The 27,257-nt window shown below is 40.0% G+C and overlaps 2 protein-coding genes across 2 annotated transcripts; both read right to left on the bottom strand.

The window, feature by feature from the left end:
* Positions 1-21,532: 21,532 nt before the first annotated feature.
* On the bottom strand, positions 21,533-21,796 carry LOC124680808 (cyclin-dependent protein kinase inhibitor SMR4-like). Its single transcript, XM_047215848.1, has one exon. It carries the CDS (start codon positions 21,794-21,796, stop codon positions 21,533-21,535), a length of 264 nt encoding a protein of 87 aa, XP_047071804.1.
* Positions 21,797-23,002: 1,206 nt separating this feature from the next.
* LOC124680820 (ribosomal RNA large subunit methyltransferase E) lies at positions 23,003-25,669 on the bottom strand. Its single transcript, XM_047215861.1, has 5 exons — positions 25,497-25,669; positions 25,272-25,421; positions 25,077-25,178; positions 23,536-23,797; positions 23,003-23,439 (listed from the first exon to the last, which is right to left on the bottom strand). The coding sequence occupies exons 1-5, from the start codon at positions 25,575-25,577 to the stop codon at positions 23,330-23,332; spliced, it is 705 nt and encodes a 234-aa protein (XP_047071817.1). The 5' UTR covers positions 25,578-25,669; the 3' UTR covers positions 23,003-23,329.
* Between the last annotated feature and the right edge of the window lie 1,588 nt (positions 25,670-27,257).

Consider the following 27,257-nt stretch of genomic DNA (forward strand, 5'->3'; position numbering starts at 1 on the left):
ACGTCATCTCTACCGGCGGCTTGACGCCGGCGGTCAGACGAAGACGGCGCCGCCTCTACAAGGCACCCCGGATGCGTGGTTTGTACCAATCGAACGAGAAGAACGAAACAAGGCTACTGGTGGTGATGGTTTGTGCGGGGACTCACCGGAGCTTCGTCGGAAACCATGTCCTGCGGCGGTGCACTCCGGCGAGGTGGCTAATCGGGGCTACGGACGTCGATAGGATGCGTGAGTATGCTCTACAGACGCGGAATCTCACCGTGAAGCTCAAGGTGTGGTCGGCGACGATGTTGGTGGTCGGAGACGACGACGATTGGAGATCTCCCGGCGATGTGATGCAGAAGGGATCGATGAAATTGCCCTGATTCCGTGCTCCCCTTGATGCTGGGATCCTCCCAGATGCTCCTTGAGTCCAGGCGCTCCTCCTGGACCACACGCCGGAGGCTGGGGTGGCCTCCTCCGTCGGCTTCGTCTTCGACTCCGGCGACAGAGAGTGGATGCGTATGAGAGATAGAAGGTGTCCGAGCAGCAATGGAGGGAGGAGGTGAACAAGGCATGGACGGTGATGCTCTCCACCTATTTATAGGCCAAGGGTAGCCCTATGGCCTCGACACGGCGACGGCCATGGTCGAAGAGGTGGCAGTTCTGGAAGCTTCTAGCTGGCGAAGATCTTTTCTTCCGCGGATAAGCTCGGACGCGAGAGAGGTTGGGCGTGGTTCTGAGTGTCTGGCAACGTCCGAGGCGTGCTTATCGTCGACGAGGTCGTGGCCTACTGTCCTCGCCGCGCTGTCGTGCTCGGAGACGACGACGACGAGTCTTTTCTCCTCGCACGAATATTAAAGCAACCGAAACGGTATTTGGTTTGGGCTGGGCTGCTCCTGGTCCTTTGCTGGGTTAGGTTGGTGGGCTGCGTTGCTGGGCTCGGCCGAACAGATAAGCCTGGTAAGCCCCTCTCTCCTCTTTTCTTTTCCATTTTCTTTTCTGTTTTTATTTCCTGGTTTCTATTTGTTATTTGGATTCAAATTTAAATTCTGGTTTTGCTTTGCAGGTTCTAAAACATTTGAATATCAATATAACTTGATAGCAATGCTCACTGTATAATTTTGTTGTTTAAAAAATATTTAGTTTAGGATTTAATTGATATCTTGTGTTGCTTGAGTAAAATAGAAATGGGTTAGTTATTTATTTCAATTTCCTTTTTAATTTAGGAACCATATCTATTTAAATGATTTGAAATTTAGAACATGTGCATGGTGAACACATTTTATTTTTCTAGTGCTTAACCATAGTGATCATTCACATATAATTTAATTATGCCTAGGGTTTAACAAATGGAAAAGGGTATGGAATTGGTTCATGATTTTATGTGGAGAATTATTCCTAAGGTTTTAAGAAGATGGTTAAGAAAGTTCTATAATCACTAATCTGGTTTTAGTAAACTTTAGCTTGAACTAATTAAGATGGATCCTATGTTTATAATAAGAAATGCATTTGCTAATGATGGTTTAATTTATAGAACACTACTTCATTTGGTCTACTAGGATGGAAAGGTAGGGTTTAATATTTTATGTGAAGTGATTCCTATGTGAAAGGTTTAGGGTTTTGGTGATGCTTTACTAATTGAAGTATTAAATAGGCATGAGGCATGGCAGGGTTATAATTATAATCCAAAGTAATCCATGGGTTGGAATTCTCATGTAGTTTAGGGTTTAAGTTGTGACCACCAATATGATACACAACTTGAATTAGGATATGGCATAAGCTTTGGTTATGTTTTACTAATGGGACATGGCTCTCACCTCCAAGATCAAATATTGACTTGAACAACTAGGATTAGTATTTTTCTAATATTCTTGTATGAACATGGCTATGGTTAGTATTATAATTTCTCTCACTTCTCAATGTCTTGGAATAGCCTAAGGTCCTACTCAAGAGATGATGATATGATCCTCTAAATATATGGTTTGCCTAGGAATTCTACCTTGGTATCTTATGTAGCTTGTTCTTCAGGAAATCTGAATAAACCTGCATCTTGTGGTATGCCTCCACCTCCTAGCTTCTTCATCTTGATCCTAACTAATTCACATGGAGTGGCTCTAGGTGTTTGTTCCCATGTATGATGGTACTTGATGACCAAATGGATGAAGGATGGGGCTCTATTTATAGGCTTGGGCAAGCTCTAGTGTCATGACACCTAGGTGGGTGACTCTTGTTTTGGTTTGATGAGTAAGGTGCTTGGTTGTCATGCCCTCATCCATAGCAATCCTTTGAGCATGAGGTGGCAAAGCTTGGGATGCAAGTCATGTAGATATTTTTCTCCTATGTGGCAAGATCATTATCCTCTCATATGATTTATTTTTGGATAGCCAAGTGGCATTTGTTACTAAATATCTTGTGGATGGTTTTATTATTGTGGATGAGTCACTATATCATATTGGATTGGATTTATATTATAATATTGATCAAAAGATCAAGGTTGAAGGTTATTCCTCAAATTTGGATAGTTGGTTTTGATTTCACCAAAGCATGATCATATGAGTTTCAAAGTACTCATAGTTAATTTTATTCAAATAGTTTGAACTATAATTCGTAATGTAAATGGATTTAGTTTTATGATATTCCATATATTTAATAAGTTATGATTTAAATAAGAATGTGTAGCCTTTATGCACTTTAGACCCTGTGATTTACCTTATTTATCAATAAGTTTAGAAGTGAATTAAATTACACACAAAAGTAGTTGCTAACTTTGAAGTGTTAATAAGTTAGTGTTTGATTCTTAAAGAATGTGTTGTTGTAAGGAATGTCATGTTGAGATCCTTTATAAGATCTTATAGTTGACCCTTACTTAAGGTGTTGTTTGTTGTAAAACTAATTCCATTTGATCTAATCCATAGATCAAATCATCTCTACCCAAAATAAGGTTTTAGCAAAGATCACGAGTGAAGTTTATAGCGCTTGACTTGATGATCTATTTCAATTCCAGCAAGTCAAGTGAAACTTCGATTCATCGTGGTAAGTTTTATTTGAAAGCGCGAAAATCCCCCGGATTTTCTATGCATGAATGCAATGCACACTTTGGTGTTTCTCTCATTTTATTACCTCTAAACCTGGGATATTACAGCCTCTCCCCCTTAAACTGAACTTCGTCCCGAAGTTCGAACGCTCTCAAGTTTCGGAATGTTGAAATGTCTTGAACAGATCACCATCCTTCAACTCCATGGTGATCACACTAGATATAATTGGATATATCCCTTGTCCAGATTCTTCCGGAAGTCTTCTGATGTCTGGCACTGATACTTTCTTCTTTTCTATGATTCCTTCCAACACTCTAAGCTTATAGGTTTACTATCCAAAGATTCTTGGATTAAGACATCTTATTGTGTTAATGAGCCTTACTAATAGTTGTGATGACATCTTCCTATTTAGGTACTTAAAACTTGGTTCTACCAGCTGCGGTAATCCAGCTGCGATGTAATATGGCACTATGGTGTACCGGCTGCGATGTCCAAACCTAATTCTAAAGGATTTGTTTAAAGTAAGGTATTGTTTTTCCCTTACTACCATAACGAAAGTAATGGTACTTGGTAAGGTATTTACAATAGGCATGGTCCTGGTGGTTTAGTCCTACGAATGGATTAGACTCATTTAGTCCATCCAATCATGGCTTCTAGTTTATACTAATTATCTTCCCTTTGGTTTCTTTAGGTTCCAAGAAAGGAATCTTTTTAACAGGCTTATGTCTTAGTAGGGTCAAAGTCCTTTGTATAGTATCTTTTTAGGATTTGATTGTCCTCTGATAACTTCTTCATCCAACTTCATTATCTTGGACTTACTTGAGTTCTCTTGGTTCCGAGTAATTACAATTACCCACTCAAGTTAAGGTCTAACCCTTACTTCCTCGAGATATGAACCTTGGCTTCTGGTCTGACATCCTCCTGAGAGTACTATTATATGGGTACTTCCCAACAACCTTATAAAAATAAGATCGGACTTCCTCTCAGTTCAGACCTTCTTCTTGGTCCATCTTTATCCAAATATTATATCTTAATACTTCTCCTTCAGCCTTCCTCTCCTCCTTGGAGTTTACTAATGATCTTCAAACTTCCTTTCTTCTAATCATTAAACTCCAAGGTTAGGTAGTTGGTTTAAGTCTGGTTTATATTTTGTACCTTTCTAAAGTCTTACGAAGAATTCTTTGCGGTGTATCCACACAGTTGTGGGTATCCGATGTGAATCTCCCGACTAAATGTTTACCTGCTACGGAATACCAGTTTGTGGAATACTAGCTGCGGAATCCCCCTTTCTTTTAGGGTAAAGAAAAATATGTTCAGGCTGTGGGGCTATCTGATACCAGCTGCAGACTATCTAGCACCAGATGTGGCTTATTGGATACCAGTTGTGACTATGTTATGGTTTTAGGTAATATCTACCTACCAGCTGTGGCTACTTACATAATTTTGGTTAGGATATACCTCACTTTACATTCTTTCTCTTCATGGTTATCCTATATTAGCTGCGGTCTTATTATACCAGCTACGACTTCACTTGTCTATTTTTCCTTCTTCCAGGGTTTGTTTTGCAAGAAAACCACTTGTTGATACTATGAAAATAGTATTATAAGGGGAGTGGCGATTTGGCTCCCGGGAGCATTTGCTCCCGGATTTTTCGAAAAATCAGAACAAATCAAAAATTTATCAAAATGTTCCGGAAAAAATCATGCACGTACCTGACCATGGTACGCACCACCGTGTAAAATGTCGCTGCAAAATGTCATCGTATGCGCCCTGGGCAAAAATGACAAATTTCTGACATGAAATGAGATCCAAAAATTTGAATCTCAAATTTGGAAATTTGTTATTTTTGCCCAGGACGCATACGATGACATTTCGCAGCGAAATTTCACAAGGTGGTGCGTGCCATGGTCAGGTACGTGCATGATTTTTTTCGGAATTTTTTGAAAAGTTTTGAAAAAACAAATTTGCTCCCCAAAAATCCGGGAGCAAATGCTCCCGGGAGCCAAGACGAATTTTCGTATTATAAGTGACTTCACTTGCATTCCCTTCTTCCAGAATGAATATGGCTCCACTTCTTCTGCTCCATATTCACTATTTTCCTCACTTTCATGATACTTCCATGTTGAAGTACTCCTTGATTAAGGATAAAAGTGAGTTTTGATTGGTCCTACCTTCGGAGTATTGTGGTTACTTCCCACAACTTTACTTCCTTCTTCAAGTGAACCTTCATCTTATCTTCAAAATCTTCGAATTCGTCACTTCCTCACACGAATACCTTTACCCTCTAGACCTATAACATCAAGTAAGAGCTTGATATTGCAACATGCATTTGCATATCAAAGTCAAACTTCATGTATGGATCTAGTCAAACAATGAAAATCCAATAAAATTCAAGAAAATCCAGCTTTGTGCTTATAATACACATCCTTATATGCCTGAATATAATAATTGCGTAAGACATCCCTAAACATCAGGATCAGATGTGTAATATATAACACCACATTACATAGGTTTAGGTCGTGATACTTAGCACGAATACGTGAATTTCTACTAGTGGTCTCAACATTTATCTAAATTGCACATTTGCAATGAGACAAACTTGAAACAAAATGGCCTGGGATAGTTGGAGTTAACCTAGTTTTCTTTGGAAGTACTAACAAAATAGTATACCATATATATGTGCTATTGAGGACTACTTCCTATAATATAATTAGTTCTAATATGTCTACTCTAAACACATGATTGTTTAGAATATACCACCTATAACTCTAGGATTTCTCTATGTGATATGCTCTAAATAAGCCTTCTTTAAATTAAGAACTATGGTTCTAACATTCTTGACACAGTTTATAGGATTTTAAGGCCTAAGCTTTCGAACTATTCCCTAAATCCTACTCCTTATCATCCTTTTGTTATCGTACTTATGATGTTCTACTCCATCATACCATGATTCTCAAGTGAATCATATATGAGTAACTAGTTTATTATTGAAAGTAGACTCATTTAACTCCTATCACTCTTCCTTACCTCCTATGATTGACTCATCATAGACATATACTACCTTATATAACTTATCTCCCTTACTTAACATCAGTCATTTGACATTTTTAATGACTCCTACATAACCATAACTTGCATTGGTATACTTCTTCCAATAGGATATCTTCCTTATGGTTGTATCCTCTCTTTGGACTACCATGTATTGTATACCAACTGTGGTCTACTACTACCATTTATCTTAAACTCCAATGGTGTTCTAATTATTTGGAATGAAGCAAGATAACTAACTAACTTTACTTAAGAAAATAGATAAGAAAGATTGACTCAAGTGTGTCAGGATTATTCTCAAGTGAATACCCATCTCAAGTCAAAATAATAGTTGGTTTAACTAAGACAACTTCCTATAGACACTACCAAACCTATAGGTCTCCTTTAAAGGGTTTTAATCCTAAGGTCAAAGCATTTGCTCCGATACCAGTTGTGGTGACCCGGCGTACCACTGCATGGTGTAGTACACAAGTCGTTGACATAACACAAGTGAAACACCGTTCCACCTATATTACATCTCTCAGAGTGGTACAACAGAAACATATGCGAGTCCAAGGTATGTCTATAGAAGTACACACGAACTGTTTACATAAGATCAACACAACCTCCTACTTTACAGTGAGGTAAAACTTCAAATAAAGCTCCAGAAGAACGACTCGTAATCTATCTTATTGCTAACTCAAGTTCAAGAGCTACTTGGCTTGCTATAGAAATCTAGCTACTTAGGTGCTATGATTAGGGAAAGGTTCCCATCTATTACTAGTCTAGGTTTCCATTATAGCTGATGCAGGAGTTGACTCCATTGACTTCTTTGATTGGATTCTTCATCTCGTTGCAGTTGACTTCTTTGTCTTTGAGTTCCACGGTAGTTTCTCCTTCGGTGCCTTGCTCTAAGAAGGGGGTTCAAATGAGATAGAATGAGTACGAGTGTAATATCCCAGGTAATGGGGTTACAGAAATAGAGGAAACAGATGTGTGCATTGCATTCATGCATAGAAAATCTGGGGAATTTTCGCGCTTTAAAGTAAAACAGTCACATGATAGCGAAGTTTCACTTGACCTTGGTGGAATTGAAGTAGCTCATCAAGTCAAGCGCTATAAACCTCAATGTGACTTTGCTAAACCCTTGTTTTGGGTAGAGATGATTTGATCTAAGGGGTTAGATCAAATGGAATTAAAACTAACACAACAACCCTTTAATCAAGGATCAACTACTTGATCTTATTAAAGATCACAACATGGTATTCCTTGCCATAACATATGAACATCAATTTAATTGGAAATCAAGTAACAATAATTGGAGAAACTATTCTAGACTTATCTTTCCCATGTCTTAAACTAATCCTTGATTCTACCATGAACCCCATGGTATTCATTTTACTTCATTCATGGAATCATGACAAGGAGATCAACCCTAGAAATATTTATCTTTCTCTATTCCATGTTATTATACATCAAACCTAGAGAGGTGAGAGTTCTATATTAATAATTAAAGAAGCAATAACAAACCTTGAGTTAAACCTTGGATATACATCCAAGTATTCAAATTATCATCTTCAAGAGGAACCCTAGAGTAATATGCAAGTCCTTCCCAAATGAGAGAGAGACCAATCATACTAATTCTAGCTTTACCAATTTAAGAATCAATGTTAAACTTTGAACTAAAGTATTAGGTAAACCATTTCACCTTGAAGTGGTGAGATCACCAAATACCAAGTGGAATAAGACTATATCCATGACTTAGTGAAATAAGGAGTGGAATACACCAACTAAGATAGACAATTGAATCTTTGGCTCAGTAACCTAAATAAATATTAGGAGTACACCATAAACCCTAGAATAACTATTCTTAAATGAGAAAGCTCAAACCATGGTGTTACACTCAAGAGTATTGAGTCAACCATAACTATGTCTATTCAAGAAACTATAAAGGAAAGTCTATATTTAGTTAATCAAGACAATGCTTGATCTTGGGAGTGAGAAACCAAATTCATCAGAGATACCTTAGGAAGTCCAACCTTGATCATTATAAATTGTGTAATGATCATAAACCCTAGAGAACCTGAGGTTAAGATATTAAGAACAAGATGATCAAATATAAAATATGATCATGCTTTGGAGAGATGTGAGGATAAGTTAAACCCTAATAGGATAAGAAGATATCATTAGCCTCATGAAATTATAGGAAGGTAACTAGTAAACAAACCCTAGGCTTATATCCCAACCAATAATTGTAAATCAATTGGTGATAATAAGTGGAATCTTACCACCTCTATTTTCTCATTCATTCATCAATTAATGAACCTAAGGGAACCTTAGAGTTAAACACTCTACTTCATATGGGAGAAACCATATATCTATATGACCAAAGTTAACTATAAAAAGAACTATAACTAATGTAGTTACTTTAATTGTAGAATTGAAATTACTAAAAGAAGTTAATTGGTAGAAGACAAAACCAATTCCCAAATCCTTAGTAATTAGAGAAGCACATGAAATATTAAGAAAGTAACCACCTTATCATGGTTAGGGGAGATTAAACCCTATCACATGCAATATGGTGTCATTTCATCTCTACACCCTAGAATTAAATCTCAAACCTAGTTTGTGTATCACTTGGGTGATCACAAATAAAACCTAAACCACAATTGAGATTCAACCCATGTGTCATTAGGTAAATAGCATTAGAACCCTAGATTTGCACATCAAATTAATCTTATGCTTCAGTTCTTGAACATAAGCAAAACCTTGTGCTACATTATATGGTTAAACCCATAAGTGTAGTGATCAACTAATTATCTTTATAACCAAGATCAACCATGATGGGACAATATCTACATTAGACATTTCCAAAGGTAATAAGAGTGTTAACCTTAATAAGGGGTTATACTAGAAATGATAAAACCCTATTAAAGGGTGCTCACATAAAATCATATGCAAACAATCAATTCCTCAAATAAGAAACCAAGCCCTCATGATAATCTTTAAAATACTTTGGGAAGCTATTCTCCACTTTAAATAATTCAAAAGAGAGTTGTATTGTAGGGAGGAAAAGGAAATTCTAAGAACACCCAAACTCATGGCTAAATTGAAATTTAAATAGAAATCACAAGGATACAAATAAAATCATACAAAGATTATTATGGGTAAGTCCTAAGTAAAAATAAGTATAAACATCTGAAAGCATAATTGAATTCAAAACAGAATTCAAAATAGGAAATACCAAAACAGAAAAGAAAAACTGAAAAGAAAAAGAAAGAAACCTTACCTGGACCTTACCTGTCGCAGCAGCCCAGCTAGGGGAGCCCAGAAGCAGCCCAGGCCCGAGTCCAGCAGCCCAAGCCAGGCACAGCCCACGTACCTCTTCGCCCGGATAAGAACGGAGAGAACGTCGTCGTCTTCGTCTCCTCTCCCGCGCGCACGGGAGCTCGACACGACGACGATTGAGCCACGTCCCGGCCGACATTGTGGACAGCGCGACCGCCGACGATCGTCCTTGACCCTATAAATACACGGCCGAAGCCCTCCTCGCTCTTGTTCTTCCTTTTCCCCAATTTCGCAAACCCTAGCACGCTCAGACCTCGGCCGTCGCCGTCGACAGAGACCACCCCGAGCCTCGCCGTGACCACCATCGAGACCGCCGCCCTCGACTTGCTCTGCCTGTAGGAGGAATCGACCCCAGATGACCCGTAGCACCGCCGTCGAGCTCGTCTTCTCCGACGACGGGAGCGGGCGATTCCGGCGAACCAGGCCACGCCAAACCTCGCCGTCACGCGCGTCGTGATCCTGGTGAGCTCCTGAGTTCCCTAGCATGCATGCCTCGCTCGATTGCTGGCCGTAGCGCCCTCGCGTCGCTAGGCCGTGTGTGTTGCCGCAGCACCTCGCCGCCGGGCAAGCTCCGGTGGTCATTTCCGAGCGGCGCCGCCACGGAGAGGTTCAGCACACTCACGCGCGTCGTATGCGCTAGTTCGCGCCGCCCCGCATTCGCCTGAGCGTCGAGCCCATCCTCTACTGGGCGCCGGTGGTGGCCATGGTTGCCACATCACTGCCACCGTGGCAGCCATCGTGGCTACTGGCCCACCAGTCAGTCCCTGGGTGTAGGTTAACCCGGGTAGCCTTAGTAATTCCGTTTCAAATTCAAATTCAATAAACATCTGCAACTTCAATTGAATTTAGAAAATTCAAATTAAGTCAGAAAAATATAAATAAGGTATGAAAATTCTTAGAAAAGAAAACTCTATTCAATAAAAATATAAAATGAAATTTTTATTCTTAATAAAAATTTAATTGTTTAATAATGGTTGTTTAAGCCTTTACTTTGGTTCTTAATTAAATTAAAATTCAATAAATAGTAAAACCTTCTAAAACAAATAAAAACCAGTAAGAAAAATAAAGAAAACATTAAAGCTATTCTACTTTATTTGTTAATTTGTTAAATCTTTATTAGTGGAAATTTAAATCCTAATTAATAATTACCTTAATTATAAATTCTTTAAAAATAGTAAAATGCCAAATTCAATATTATTTTTATTCCAAAGTTATTAATAACTTCAACTTTAATAATGAAGTTATTAATCCAATAATTATAGGATAATTAAGAAACCCTAGTTCTATTATAAATAAAATGATAACCTCATCATTTCATGTGGTATTCTAAAACCCTAATTCATTAGGAACCCTAGCTCCACTAATCCAATTGAACCTTAATTTGTTTCTAACCTAATCCTATGATAGAATATGAGATCATGTTACTCAATTATCATAGGGCCATGATTAGCAACTAAAGACATATCTATATTCACATAAAATGTAGAACCCTATCACTACCAATGTAGTATTCCATTTATGCATACACTTAAACCAAGATGATCAAGTAGGGTTAACCAAGTGTAAACCCTAGATCCTATTACCAAAACAACCGTCCTTAATTATCCATGCTTAGCATCACACCATGGTGATGAACCCTAATAGCAACCATACCTACTATTTTACTTTACATAACCCTGTTCCACTAAACCCTATCAGTGTGAGATACTTATGAAACATCCTATTTAAGAACTAATTATTTTATACTTAGAAATCCAACAACTAATCCTAGATAACCTCAACCTTAATTGTTATACTTCTTATTACTTAAGAAGTATGTTCTTCAAAAGTTATTCTTTTGAAGAAAATAAGGAATCATCATCAACTCTACCTAACAGGACCTATAAACCCTAGCCAACTATCACTAGCAAGATAAACCAACCTTAATATCAACCATGTATAATGAATTTCTCAGGATGCCTAGGCTTAACTCAACCTTACCAACCCAAGGTGTAGATGAATCCAACTAGGTTGTGATCCAATTACCACTTACACCAAAAGCCAATTACAAACATAGTAAACCATAGAACTCCACAACCTTAATTATCATACTGGTTCTTTATTAAGAACATGTTCTTCAAAAGTTATTCTTTTGAAATATATGATAATTAACCATGCCATGTAGTGCTAAAACCAACCACTATTCATTACATGTTAGGATTATACCAAATGTTATAGTTGTGTGCTATTAATATTATTGTTATGATATATTACAGCCTCCGTTTATGATACCATGTAATCACACCTTAATAAGAACCTTGTTTGTAAATCACTCTAAAAGTGCAACACACCCTGAATCAATCATTACAACTCACTGATCCTAAATCATCGGGGTTAGGTCACGCTTAGAGCGATTGCATCTCATACTTATGCACTATTGCATCCTTGCCAATCTTTTAAACATCGTCCTTACCGGACGATGATGCTATTTCAGAATTTGGAGTTATTACGTATCGAAGACCTTGTCCGCATAATCTTGCAGCCAAGAAAGGCAAGTTCATCACTTGCTCATGTCATTTGAGTATTTTTATCAAATTACTTGCAAAGTATTATGGTTATCACTATTGCACAAAAATCAAAACCACTACTTTCATAACTATGAATATGACTATGTGGTGGGCAATGGAACCATGGATTGTGTTGATATGGTGGAGGTTCCATTGCACGGGCTTGTATCCATCTAGGATTAAACAACAAATGTCGCCAGTGATTCTTGTGCCATAATATCCGTGTTAACCATAAGATCCGGAGTGGGACGGAGTAGTCAAAAGTGTTTCCACCTCTCGTTCATCAACGGATGCGCTTTACCGTAGACACTTGTATCTGTCAGGGCAAGCGGTGGGTTGGGGAAGCCTTAAGTCCCCACGGCATAGTCCGTAGACACTTGTCGCTCGAAGTGCAAGCGGTGGGCTGGGGAAGCCTAAAGTCCCCACGGTATTGCGGTCTATGATGGGTTGCAGCTACCGGCGAAGGAGTTTGGTTCGATCCCAAACCGTTGTCGTGGTCGGGGTCCATCCTTAAGTGGTATAAGAGGACCGACGAGGACCCAGGGTCGGGGTATGCAACAACGGGTGGGTGTTCGAGGTAGCGGAGGAACATGATTGGCTAGACCTTATACCGGGCCTCACACCAAAGGAAGTGTGGACGAGAACTAGACTCGGTTGGCACCAAGGTTAAGATCTCTTATGGGTAAAGCAACACACCTCTGCAGAGTGTAAAGAACCGTGACTCGTCACTCCTCGTTCCGGGATATGGAACTGCGAACGCGGCCGGAAAGGAGCTCCATGAAGTTCTAGTAAACCGGTGAAGGCCGACGGACATAGTTCTTCCGAATAAAAGCAACCTTTTGAAGAAATGGTTATGAAAACTTGCATTGGTATTAGACTTTCTGGTCTAATGCTGTAGCTAGTGCATTAAACACCTCTTTCCTATAATGAACTTGTTGAGTACGCTCGTACTCATCCCACTCTCAAATCCCCTGCTTAGATATGGAGGCCATGATGGAGGATCTACTGTGCAACTCGAAGGCCGAGGAGTCAACAAGTACTTCAAGAAACAGGACCTACCAGAGGAGTCAGATACCACATCCAACAAGGAGAAACCCAGATTAGCAATAGAAAGGAACTAGCTTCCTAAACTTAGCTCCTATTTAGCTAGAATCTATTCATAGCCTCTGTAGCTAGTTAAATACTCTACAAATAGAGTTCGTGTTAGGATTAGACTACGAGTCGTTCTCCTGGAGTTCATTTGCAGTTTTATCTCATTGTAAAGTAGGGGGCTGTGCTGATCTTATGTAACAGAGTCAATGTTGTAATTCTATAGACATGCCTTGGACCCGCATATGTTTCTGTTGTACCACTCTGAGCGATATAATACTAGTGGAACGGTGTTTCATTGGTGTTATATCAGACTTGCATACTACACCATGCAGTGGTATGCCGGGTCACCACAACGAGCGTACTCATCAAGTTCATATTAGGAAATATGTGTATCATGCACTAGCTACAGCCATAGACCAGAAAGTCATAGGCCAATGCAAGTTTTTGTAAACATTTCTTCAAAAGGTTTATTTTATTCTGAAAACTATGCCCGTCGGTCTTCACGGAGTTGAACGGAACTTCGTGGAGTTCCTTTCTCGCCGCGTTCGCAGTTCCCTTCCCGAACAGGGAGTGACAATCACAATTCGGTATCCTCTGCAGAGGTGCGTTACTTTTCCCATAAGAGACCTTATCCTTGTTGCCAACCGAGTGCAAGCTTTCCCGTCCACACTTCCTTTGGTGTGAGGCCAGGTGTAAGATCCAAGCCCACACCGCCTTCTCCGCGACTGCAAACCCATCCTTTTGTCCGACCGTACACCTCCGGTAGACTTCCCCGATAATACGGCTTTACTCATGGTGTACTCCGGACAATCCCTCATAGATCGTTGAGCTTATCATCACTAATGGATGGGGATTTAAAAGGATTTCCCAACCTATTGCGGCAGTGCCTCCAGCACCCCACCCGCTCTCCGATCCGTTGGCGTGCGAAGGGAAAAGATACGGCTGGCTTCCCCGAGCCATTATAGATCTCATGGTCAACGCGGTTTGTACGGCGCTAGAATCACCTGGACGGCATTGGTAATTAATCCTAGGGTGATATAAACCCATGCAATGGAACCTCCACCATATCAACACATACCATGGTTCCATTGCCCACCACATAGTCATATTCATAATTGTAAAATAATATTTGCTTTTCAATGCATGAGTGATAAGTATAATACTTGGCATATAGTTTGATAAAAATAATCAAATGACATGAGCAAGCGATGAACTTGCCTTTCTTGACTGCAAGATTATGCAGGAAAAAGCTTCGATACGTGATAACTCCAAATTCTGAAATACCATCATTGTCCAGTAAGGACAATGTTTAAAGAACTGGCAAAGATGCTATAATGCATAGTATGAGATGCAATCGTCCCGAGCGTAACCTAACCTCGATGATTTAGGATCTATGAGTTGTAAAGATTTCTTTAGGGTTGGTTGCACTTTTAGAATGGTTCTCAAACAAGGTTCTTATTAGGTTTTGGTTATATTAGCATCATATCCAAGTGATATAAGTCATTATAACAATCATATATATAAAGAATAGTGGTGGAACAATATATAAAAAAGCAAGTTGTCAATTTTAAGTTCTACAGGACATGGTTGATGATTACTTATGCTATACTTCAAAAGAATAACTTTTGAAGAACATGTTGTTTAAGAATTAATGAGTATTTCAAAGAAGGATTAGGGTTTCTAAGGTTTGATTGGTATTTGTACTTCAAAAGAATAAGCTGTTGAAGAACAGGTTAATTAAGAACATGAACTATTATATATAGGTGTTATGGCTTTCTAGGGTTTACTATTGAATTCATTTAGTTCTTGGATAGGAACTAGTTGGGCTTTTAACTTGGAATGGATTTCCATATAGCAAGTATTGGTAGGTTTATTGCTACTGTTTCTTCTAAGCATTATATCAAAGGATGGTTATTTAAGATGGTTCTATAAATTAGCTATTAGGGTTTACTATGGTTTCACAATTGCTTTACTAAATAATCTCTAATTGTTTCTAAGCTAAGTGGTTTATCATTTCCTAAGTAAGGTTTAGTTGGATAGGAACATGTGATGTGATTTGCTACACAAGGTTGGTATTAGGATTTATCATCATGGTTTAACTAGGGTTTGATGGTTGAGGTTGATTTTAATGGTATGACATATAGAAGTGGTGATCAATGGTACTAATCCACTTAACAAGTTAGGGTTTATACCTAGGTGGCATTAGTGGATCATATATGTTTTACTAAAAGTAAAGACATGAAATGATGATCACATGTGAATTGGTTTTATGTTGATGGATTATAAGCATGCATTCATTGGTTTCTTACTAGGGTTCTATAGGTATAGATGAATCTCACATGATCACATGTGATAAGCAACTAGGGTTTTAGAGTTACTACTAAAGTGTAATGATCACATGGGTTAAATCCTTAGGGTTTTAGGTTTGCAACTACTATGGATGAACACATGAAATAATGAGATCAATGTCTTACTTAAATTAAACTTAGGGTTTCTAAATTATGGCACAACTCCTAAAATGATAATTGGTAATAGAGTTGTGGTTACTAATTACTTTGAGTCAAATTAATAATGGTTTAACATTTTATTAATCTCCACAAGATTTAATAATTAGGGTAATTCTTATTTAGGTTTAATTTAGAATCAGGGTTTAATAATTGTTATTAGGGTTTAAAATAATTAACTTGTTAACTAAAGATGTTTAAGTAAATAAGTTTTGATTTACCAAAATAATATTGGCTTATAATATTTTCTTGAGTTATTACTATTTAAAGAAAATGGTAAATGGTAATTTGTTAATTAGGGTTTATGGATTACCACTAATAATTAAGTTAATGCAAATATGATAAAGAAAATTAAGCTTAACATTTTACTTAGTTACTGAATAGTTAAAATTTAATTTTGAAACTTCACTAATTATTGAATTGAAATTGTATTGTAAATAAATGAAATGGCATAATTAATAAGGTTAAAAATAAATGGATTTTTATTTTGTCACACATTTTTGTTTTATATTTTATTTGAATAGAGTTTATTTTTGTGAGCATTTTGATATATTATTCATATTTTTCTGAGTTGAAATTATTTTTCTATGATTTTACAAAGTTTCTGCAATTTTCCGGAATTTGAAATTAATACTAAATACTAAAGGTACCGGTTCACTTGCTAGCCCTAGAGACGAGACAGGTGGGACCTAGTCCAGGTCACCTGCCACGAGGGCAACGACTAAGTCAAACATGTGCGGGGAGCCCACGGCCACGTCATCTCTACCGGCGGCTTGACGCCGGCGGTCAGACGAAGACGGCGCCGCCTCTACAAGGCACCCCCGGATGCGTGGTTTGTACCAATCGAACGAGAAGAACGAAACAAGGCTACTGGTGGTGATGGTTTGTGCGGGGACTCACCGGAGCTTCATCGGAAACCATGTCCTGCGGCGGTGCACTCCGGCGAGGTGGCTAATCGGGGCTACGGACGTCGATAGGATGCGTGAGTATGCTCTACAGACGCGGAATCTCACCGTGAAGCTCAAGGTGTGGTCGGCGACGATGTTGGTGGTCGGAGACGACGACGATTGGAGATCTCCCGGCGATGTGATGCGAAGGGATCGATGAAATTGCCCCGATTCCGTGCTCCCCTTGATGCCGGGATCCTCCCGGATGCTCCTTGAGTCCCAGGCGCTCCTCCTGGACCACACGCCGGAGGCTGGGGTGGCCTCCTCCGTCGGCTTCGTCTTCGACTCCGGCGACAGAGAGTGGATGCGTATGAGAGATAGAAGGTGTCTGAGCAGCAATGGAGGGGAGGAGGTGAACAAGGCATGGACGGTGATGCTCTCCACCTATTTATAGGCCAAGGGTAGCCCTATGGCCTCGACACGGCGACGGCCATGGTCGAAGAGGTGGCAGTTCTGGAAGCTTCTAGCTGGCGAAGATCTTTTCTTCCGCGGATAAGCTCGGACGCGAGAGAGGTTGGGCGTGGTTCTGAGTGTCTGGCAACGTCCGAGGCGTGCTTATCGTCGACGAGGTCGTGGCCTCATCGTCCTCGCCGCTGTCGTCGTGCTCGGAGACGACGACGACGAGTCTTTTCTCCTCGCACGAATATTAAAGCAACCGAAACGGTATTTGGTTTGGGCTGGGCTGCTCCTGGTCCTTTGCTGGGTTAGGTTGGTGGGCTGCGTTGCTGGGCTCGGCCGAACAGATAAGCCTGGTAAGCCCCTCTCTCTCCTCTTTTCTTTTCCATTTTCTTTTCTGTTTTTATTTCCTGGTTTCTATTTGTTATTTGGATTCAAATTTAAATTCTGGTTTTGCTTTGCAGGTTCTAAAACATTTGAATATCAATATAACTTGATAGCAATGCTCACTGTATAATTTTGTTGTTTAAAAAATATTTAGTTTAGGATTTAATTGATATCTTGTGATGCTTGAGTAAAATAGAAATGGGTTAGTTATTTATTTCAATTTCCTTTTTAATTTAGGAACCATATCTATTTAAATGATTTGAAATTTAGAACATGTGCATGGTGAACACATTTTATTTTTCTAGTGCTTAACCATAGTGATCATTCACATATAATTTAATTATGCCTAGGGTTTAACAAATGGAAAAGGGTATGGAATTGGTTCATGATTTTATGTGGAGAATTATTCCTAAGGTTTTAAGAAGATGGTTAAGAAAGTTCTATAATCACTAATCTGGTTTTAGTAAACTTTAGCTTGAACTAATTAAGATGGATCCTATGTTTATAATAAGAAATGCATTTGCTAATGATGGTTTAATTTATAGAACACTACTTCATTTGGTCTACTAGGATGGAAAGGTAAGGTTTAATATTTTATGTGAAGTGATTCCTATGTGAAAGGTTTAGGGTTTTGGTGATGCTTTACTAATTGAAGTATTAAATAGGCATGAGGCATGGCAGGGTTATAATTATAATCCAAAGTAATCCATGGGTTGGAATTCTCATGTAGTTTAGGGTTTAAGTTGTGACCACCAATATGATACACAACTTGAATTAGGATATGGCATAAGCTTTGGTTATGTTTTACTAATGGGACATGGCTCTCACCTCCAAGATCAAATATTGACTTGAACAACTAGGATTAGTATTTTTCTAATATTCTTGTATGAACATGGCTATGGTTAGTATTATAATTTCTCTCACTTCTCAATGTCTTGGAATAGCCTAAGGTCCTACTCAAGAGATGATGATATGATCCTCTAAATATATGGTTTGCCTAGGAATTCTACCTTGGTATCTTATGTAGCTTGTTCTTCAGGAAATCTGAATAAACCTCGCATCTTGTGGTATGCCTCCACCTCCTAGCTTCTTCATCTTGATCCTAACTAATTCACATGGAGTGGCTCTAGGTGTTTGTTCCCATGTATGATGGTACTTGATGACCAAATGGATGAAGGATGGGGCTCTATTTATAGGCTTGGGCAAGCTCTAGTGTCATGACACCTAGGTGGGTGACTCTTGTTTTGGTTTGATGAGTAAGGTGCTTGGTTGTCATGCCCTCATCCATAGCAATCCTTTGAGCATGAGGTGGCAAAGCTTGGGATGCAAGTCATGTAGATATTTTTCTCCTATGTGGCAAGATCATTATCCTCTCATATGATTTATTTTTGGATAGCCAAGTGGCATTTGTTACTAAATATCTTGTGGATGGTTTTATTATTGTGGATGAGTCACTATATCATATTGGATTGGATTTATTATAATATTGATCAAAAGATCAAGGTTGAAGGTTATTCCTCAAATTTGGATAGTTGGTTTTGATTTCACCAAAGCATGATCATATGAGTTTCAAAGTACTCATAGTTAATTTTATTCAAATAGTTTGAACTATAATTCGTAATGTAAATGGATTTAGTTTTATGATATTCCATATATTTAATAAGTTATGATTTAAATAAGAATGTGTAGCCTTTATGCACTTTAGACCCTGTGATTTACCTTATTTATTAATAAGTTTAGAAGTGAATTAAATTACACACAAAAGTAGTTGCTAACTTTGAAGTGTTAATAAGTTAGTGTTTGATTCTTAAAGAATGTGTTGTTGTAAGGAATGTCATGTTGAGATCCTTTATAAGATCTTATAGTTGACCCTTACTTAAGGTGTTGTTTGTTGTAAAACTAATTCCATTTGATCTAATCCATAGATCAAATCATCTCTACCCAAAATAAGGTTTTAGCAAAGATCACAGTAAAGTTTATAGCGCTTGACTTGATGATCTATTTCAATTCCAGCAAGTCAAGTGAAACTTCAGTTACTGTGGTAAGTTTTATTTGAAAGCGCGAAAATCCCCCGGATTTTCTATGCATGAATGCAATGCACACTTTGGTGTTTCTCTCATTTTATTACCTCTAAACCTGGGATATTACAGCTTCTCTCTCTCTACAAGCTCCTCAAAAGCCTCAGGGTTAATGGTGACATCACTCATTTTGCCTCCTTCGTCTAGGGAACCACGTCCCAAAATCAAGTCGTGCACCTTTAAAAAAAAAGACTTACCGCCAACTTTCTGGTTAGCATTTTTTAGTTACATTTTCATTACTTGTTGTCAGTCTTTGAAATATTGGTAAAGTAAAATTCTAGACATAAGTCTACTTCCAAATTTTGACAGTATTTAAAAATTATTTTGGATTCTGATATATTAGTTAATTTACAATTAAAAAAATTATACATCACTTAAAATGGATTCCAAAACTTTGAACCTAGCCTAAATTTTTGAAGCTAATATTATGGTATGCACAAAATTTTCATCCAAACCCTACGTGTCGTCCTGACTATAGTCTAAGACAAAATTACTCGTTCAAAAGAGAAAATAAAAAAGGATCACTTTCCACAAACACCATCATCATAGCAAGATGCTGAGAGAAATGCGGGAAAAATTAATTAATTTTTTTACTTAGTGCTTAATTAGATCTTCTACTAAAAACCATTGTTGGTCAACTTTTGCCTTTTTTCTTATAGAATGAAGATAACAATTTCACATTTTTCTAAAAGATAATTTGCTTTTGTGGCACTATATTAAATAAGAAAAGAGATTGGTGTTGTATCTTACCTGAGATATAACTCTTGCATGGAACCATATGCAAAATCAATTGATAGACCAATCAAACATGTTCACAAAATCATTAAATGTACAACAACTAAATATAGTTACAACTATTAAGATACAATGCATTGAAAATCTTGTATCTTAACATATACCATTACCTACGATAACATGCATTGTGGAAGGCCTTATTGTCATCTGTTATAATAGAATATATCATTCTAGCATCTAGGAGTCCTCTTTTTGAAACGAGTTCTAAACACATTTTAAATGAAAATAAACTTTGATAAGTATCGCTCCAACATGTCGGTGCTATATGTTCACAAAAAAGATTTTTTTAATCATGTATAACAAGATAAAATTTGGTGCTGAAAAAACTTTTCACGGGACACTTTTTATCTTCTTACAAAAGGTACAGTTTTCTGCACAACTCCAAAAATTATGATAGGGCTATTTTTCATGTATTTTTAAATGTTTTTTCCATGACAAGCACAGATCAAAAGTGCATTACGACTATGAAAAGCGCACACTACTTTAGATTGCGGATGGCCTAAGAGTAACTCCTTGGAGCTGAGGAGTATCATCTCCAATGTTATTTTCAGTTCAGGCTAGCTTTGGGACAGAGATTTGGTGCACATAAGCATCAGTGATCTTACTTCGAAAAATAAATTAAAAATCATATTTCTAAGCTTCACAAAAATCTGAAAATAAATCATGATGTAGCCGGTATTGTATCACATAATCATGTAAATTTTCAACTGAATATAATATGTATTTTAGGCTGCACAAAAATAATAAATGCATAGATTTGAGTATAGTGATTCAAATCTACAAAAAGAAAACAGATTTTGTCATTTTTTTATAGGTCAAAAAACAAAACATTTGAAATTGAGATTTCGTAGGTTAGTGGGTACATCATTAGGTACTTTTAGAATTTTGTTACATAATATTTATTGACGTATAAATATAATTTTCGAATTTTTTAATACAGTGAGAGCATTGGTGCCCAGGAGCCAATGACTTTTCGCTAGCTTTGGCCCTATTTGGTCACGGAAGGAGCAGCCAACCTGATTTAACTACGTTTTCAGAACATTAATGCGAACACTGAGACAAAGAATTACAGTCTTGCCCATCGGGAGAACATTTTTTTTCCACTTGCGACAACATTTACAAACATGGCACACACTAGTTTTACAGCTACACCCTCGAACTTCCCTAATCCTAATCCCCCGAATATGGCTAGCAGGGACACATGCAGTTTTGGTAGTCTGCTCGATACTATTTTTACACCATGGAACCAAAATGAAGATGAACAGCGCACATCCTTCTCTCTCAAAAACCAAAACAAGATGTGCAAGCGACATCCGTACGTATTCCCTAGAACCACTAGCTAGGCGCAGCAGGTGTCCTCCTACTTGTACTGCAGATCGAGGATTGACTGTTCGATCACGCGCAGGTGGAGGCGGCGTTGTACTGCCTCCGCGGCGGCGCGAGCATGAAGAGGGACTCGATGTCCGGCGGCTGGAAGTACCCGCCCTTGGGCGGCTCCCGCCGCGCCGCCTTCAGTAGCTCCGCTGCCTTCTTCCTCGGCGGTGGCGGTGGACACGGCGGCACCACCGGGATGCGGCACTCCTCCCTCCTCGGCGTCTCCCACCCCTGCTCCTCCGCCACCCCATCGCCGCCATACTCAGTCAGCATCTCCACCTCCATATCTTCTTCTATAGAAAGATTGTAATTTCTACTTCTAGCTAAGGAAACCAAGTTTGTGCTTGCGCAGCAGCTGGGTGAGCTATAGCGTGAAGTGAAGTGAGCAACCACAGGAGCCAAAGTGCCGGAGTATTATAGAGGCCGTAGTACCGCGGTGGGTGGGGCGATGGCAATGCGATGGAACAAGCCGGGAGAAGTGGAGTACAGCGGCGTTGCGGTGGCGGGAGCTAGCGACGCGGCCATGGGGTTGCCGCCAGCTAACTGAATGACATGCGGGGCACAGGATCGGACGGGTCCCGCGGTCAGTGACTGGATGAAGGCGGGAGAGCGTGGGGAACGGGGTGGGATGGCTGGGAGAGGTACGTGGCAGCGGCTCGCGAACGCGCGGGAAGCGCCGTCGGTCGAAAGTGGCGGAATGGTCTAGAGCTCCGCCTCGGATCCCTTGCGGCATTGAGTTCCCGCTCCCGCGACACGACCACCAGGAATGGGCCGTAACCTGAAAACTGCTGCACACCAACCATACAGCTCCAAGAAATCAAAACTATTTCTCCACAGCACCAAATTTGATACGCCCACTTTCGTAAATCGCCGTTTAGGTTGGTGAAGGGTCACACGCTCACAATCTTCGTCGTCACCTGAATCTGAAGGAGAGTTTCCTGGAGAAGTGGAGAGGGATCTCGCCAGTACTATTTTGACAAGGAAACTCGGTGGTTCAGAACGCTAGCGTCGCAATGGATCCGAGATGAACCGAGCGGTTCAAACACAGCCTCAAACATTGATTACTCTACAGTACGTAGAACGCCCTGGAGCATATCTCCTCGGTCGTCCAGCCTCCTCGCCGTCGCAGAGGTGTTGTGGCGGAGGAAGCCACCACGTGGAGCCACCTCCGTCGCGTGGGCAGCAAAAGTGCGCGCCAGCGTGGCCCCCGGCCATGTTACGTGGCGCCGCCGCATTGACCCACACAGCTGCTCCAGAGTTCAGAGCTTCTCGTGTTCCCAAGCAGCTGCGTCAGCGAGAGCATTTCTCGATTCGTTGATGCTTAACTGGGCAACGAGCCAACGAATATACTGATCAGTGGACGGAGCATCAAGGAAGATGCCGGCTCGGCCCAACCAGATGGGACAGACCAGTGGGCCTAGCGAGCGTGGACGCTTGGTGATGGTTACCAAAAGCAAATGGGACAGACCAGTGGATCTAAAAATAAGGATATGAAAGCAAGCACAGCACTATATTTTACTTCTAAAAGCAGGAAAGCAATCCAATAATACAACTCTTCTTTAACAAATTATTGGCAACAGCCCACATCGCCATCCCCAGGGGAGATACATCGAGTTTTCCTCCACCCACTAATCCTGAATTCACGTTGAAGTTGGCAGGATTTCAGTTCTTCTTCTAAGCCTAAAGCTCTACTACTACAACCAGCACATAACTGTGAAATGTTTCTCCATCCAGTCGCTCTGCTCAGCCCAGGCTTACAGCCGTAGAAAAGGAGTTTGGCTGAGAATGACAAGCTGGCACCTTGTGGTGGCTGATCTTCTACCGCAAAACTTCGCAGATCAAGTAGATCTCCCTTGAACTAGATCTCGTCGCCTTGGGCCTCAGCAAAGTTACTTTCTTAAACTTCACTTTGCAAAATTTGGTAAACCCTGCAGCAACAGGACAATCGGTCATTCATCATTCCTGTGAAATCAACTGCAGCAACAACAGAAATAACATCCACTGGTAAGAGAACTTCATGTAACCTGGTACATCCTCATTCTCAAGAAACTTGATTACTAGGTTGCCTCCACGTCTAAGAACACCGTCCTCGTCGGGGTCAGGATCCGTGGAGCTCTGGAACTTCTCCATAGTCTCACTATAGTCAGCCGATTCTCTAACTTTTATCTTGCCAACTGCCAGAGAGATTGCACGCATGCCCAGCTCACAGGATATAGCTTCATCTTTGGTTGTGATCCCTGAAACTACTGGGCACATGTCTGACAATATCACGGAAAATCCCCTTTCCTGCACAGCAGAATGGGAATGATTCATTAAATCAACAAATGAATCACTTGCAAGATCGTGGAAAGAAATATAGGGGACAATCCTTGAGCTGACATTTCTAATTGTTGACTACGAAATTGGGCACCGGCAATTTGTTGTCCAGGTTCGTGAAGCTCCATAGTTTTGCAGGATGAGTAGGACAAGGGATTGGGTTTACATACATTATGTATGATACATGACATTACAAAAAAGATCAGACTCAAAGTTGAAATAATTGTTACATATCGTGACTCTGAAATAACTACAAATGAGCAGAGTGATCACTTGCAAGGGGCAAACATATATGTGACAGTCCTTGATTTGGTATTCTTAATCATTGATCATGAAATTGGGCACTGGCAATTTGTTGTGTGGGTTGGTGAAGCTCCTTAGTTTTGCATGATGGGTAGGATACAAGGTTGGGTTTATATACATATGACACATAAAAAACTAGTCTCAAAAGTTGGGGGTACTTAACCACATATCGCGATTCTGATTAACTGAATAAACAAATGAGTGGAGCCATCACTTGCAAGACTGAAGAAAAAAATATACTCCGGGTGAAAATCCTTGATCCGGTATTTCTAATCATTGACCATGAAATCGGGCACAAGCAATATTGGTGTTTGGATTGGTGAAACTTCACAGTTTGCAAAGTGGGCTGGGCATAGAGTTGGGTTCACATACATATATCACATAAAACAGAACTGTCTCAAAAGTTCTGGTATCAACTTATTGTGCTTTTGATGATCTACATTCTCTTATCGAGCTACATTCTCCTTTCTCGACTAGCTGCATCTCTAACTAGTAATTGCTGCTTCATTCTGTAATAAATATTTTTCAACCTTGCAGTTATGTGGCATGCTATCAGTTATGCATATACATACTGATTGAAAAACTACACTCTGGTTCTATTTCAACAAATCATCGCACAAATTTTGGTTAGCTAACAGTTATTTTCTGACAAATATTGCCAGCCAATAAAACTCGATACCTTTTGCCTGAACTCCTCGAGAGTATGTAAGATGTGAGAATGTATCAATTTTTGAACGGCAAAGACATTATTTATGAATTTGAACTCCTCGAGACTATTTATGAATTTATAGTTCGAGTCGCAAAATCATTATGAATTGAACTGATCAAGCCACATTTCAATCTCAGACAATTGCAAGTTCAATCAGTACACAGTTTCAGTAATCTAAGCAAAGCCCACATCCAACCAAACTCCAGTAAATCGATAAAAGCAGACTACTGATCAAACCTGCGGCGACATCGCTCGTGCTTGCTGCTTCATCAGAGCCATCACATTGGCACAGACGGTCCTGACCCTTGAGTCGCAGTGGGCGGAGGGGACCTTCACCTTCTGCTCTGCAACAACCGGGCACCAAATCAGACGACCACCCCTTTGCATAAATCACAGCGACCAACAACAACATCCTGGACGCCAACGGCTGACCTTGACATCAACGCCGACGACCAGGCCGCCCTTCTCGAGCGGGCCCAGGTTCTGGCAAGCCACCTGGAGCCACGCGCCGGGGGCGCACCCGAGGTCGAGCACGGCGGCGCCCGGCGTGATGATCTTGTGCTGCTTTTGTATCTGGATCAGCTGCAACGGCGGAGCAGAGGCGGTCGCGTGAGACATTCATCGAATGCGGAGCGCGGGGGCTGGGGAGGGACCGACCTTGAAGGCGGAGCGGGCGACGTAGCCGAGGCGCAGCGCCTCGCGGTAGAAGAAGTCGGCGGTTCCCGTCGCGCCGCTCATCTTTCCGTTTCTGCGCGGCGGCGCCGGTGAGCGGATAACGAAACGGCGGCGAGGGGGGATTGCTAGGGTTTTACGCCCTTTTCGCGGGAGCGGGCGGGCCTTCCAGTCATGGGCCGCTGACCTGATGGTGTGAGGTGTGTCCTCGGACCATTTTGGATGGCCACGCCCAAAGCAGATGTGCTGAAAGACTGTTTAGGGGAAAATAATTTTATGTGACCTGGTTACCAAATTTATCTGCCTGGACCAACTCCAGTAATTAACACATGGTCAGGAGGTCGGAAAATTACTGGTGGTATATTTTCAGATCTAAATAATTGTTACTAGACATTCAGTTTGGCTCGAGGGGAATGTAGCGTCAAGTGGGATCCCACCAAAATCTCACTTATAGTGCATTTTAGTTTTTTTAGTGTAAATTTAAAAACTAAAATTTATTTTAAAAGCCAAGATACACTATAAATACTAGTTATATGATATCCCAATTAACACCTTAACACACCTCGATCATCCTAGAGATCAACGGTTGATTGATGTGAGTTTTTGAAGACCAAGAATGCACGAAGGAAAATTAAGTATCTCGTAAAAAAAGTTGCAATCACGTTTTAAAAAAGGGTTGCAATCAGACTAAAAAGCTAAGTTGCAACGGCAGTAGAAACCACGCTTAGAAGTCTATGGAAGAGCTAAAACATCAGAAAGGGGAGTAACCCGACATTTGAATTGATGCACACAAATTTTTATTAATAAGTTTTTAATTCAAGTTATTACAGCTCACAGATCATACAAAGTCCACACATGAATCAACCAACGAAAAATAACCAACATATAGCAACTAAACATCACAAAATCTACCGTATGTTGCTAGCTAGCCCGTTTGTAGATATCCTAAGCAACCATTACAAGTTGGTTGCATCGAGACACCATGGATTCCCGCTAATTCCAAAGGAGGAGAAAAAACCACAAATGAGTCTAGTGCGCCACCATAGAGATAACCTGGAAAAAAAAACTAATCTTCCTAGAAGAAATTATTTATTTAGTTTCAAATTCTCAAGTTGTGAAACAACATTGCCTCAAAGTACATCTCATAGACACATCTACCCAATAATACACATTCCTCTTCTATTGCAACCACACGGTACACATGCCTCTCATACTGCAACTGCACTTGTATTTGGTTATTCCGTTCCCTCGAAGGTTTTTAGTTGCATGATATCTAACACTCAGAAGTATAACCATCATGAATGCACAAAAAAACTATCAAGTCTATAACCTCATAAATGCACAATTAAAATTAAGATACATCACCACTATGATAGAAGTCTAGTGGTACCGAGTCCATCATGGCCATTTCCATGTCATCTCACCAAGCCCTTTTGTTGCCTTCACCCCAATGGCTCTTTCTCTCTTTCTCTACCTATCCACCTCATAGTCCTCCAGTCCTCCTCCTCCCTACGGAGCTGCTCCTTTTTATATTTTTCTTTGTTTTCTTCCCCATCTCTTGACAGAAAATTCGTTGCTCCTCCCTATTCCATATTCCCTCTCCCTCCCTCCATCTCTCTTTGTGTGTGTCTCTATGTGTGTATATATATCTCCGCTTTCTCCAGTGCAGTAGCCTCTTTCCCACGCTCCTCCACAATAGGTTTTTCCATGCATGGCATCCCCTTTCACTAATCTTACGCACCGCCC

This window comes from Lolium rigidum, unplaced genomic scaffold (genome assembly GCF_022539505.1).
Source record: "Lolium rigidum isolate FL_2022 unplaced genomic scaffold, APGP_CSIRO_Lrig_0.1 contig_28943_1, whole genome shotgun sequence".
NCBI classification, from domain to species: domain Eukaryota; kingdom Viridiplantae; phylum Streptophyta; class Magnoliopsida; order Poales; family Poaceae; genus Lolium; species Lolium rigidum.

Excerpts from the sequence above, each read along its gene's own strand:
- LOC124680808 (XM_047215848.1), bottom strand. The coding sequence starts at position 21,796 with ATGGAGGTGGAGATGCTGACTGAGTATGGCGGCGATGGGGTGGCGGAG.
- LOC124680820 (XM_047215861.1), bottom strand. The coding sequence starts at position 25,577 with ATGAGCGGCGCGACGGGAACCGCCGACTTCTTCTACCGCGAGGCGCTG. Across the intron at positions 25,179-25,271 it reads TCGTCGGCGTTGATGTCAAG|AAGGTGAAGGTCCCCTCCGC; the intron begins GTCAGCCGTTGG and ends GTTGCAGAGCAG. Across the intron at positions 23,798-25,076 it reads CACGAGCGATGTCGCCGCAG|GAAAGGGGATTTTCCGTGAT; the intron begins GTTTGATCAGTA and ends TCTGCTGTGCAG.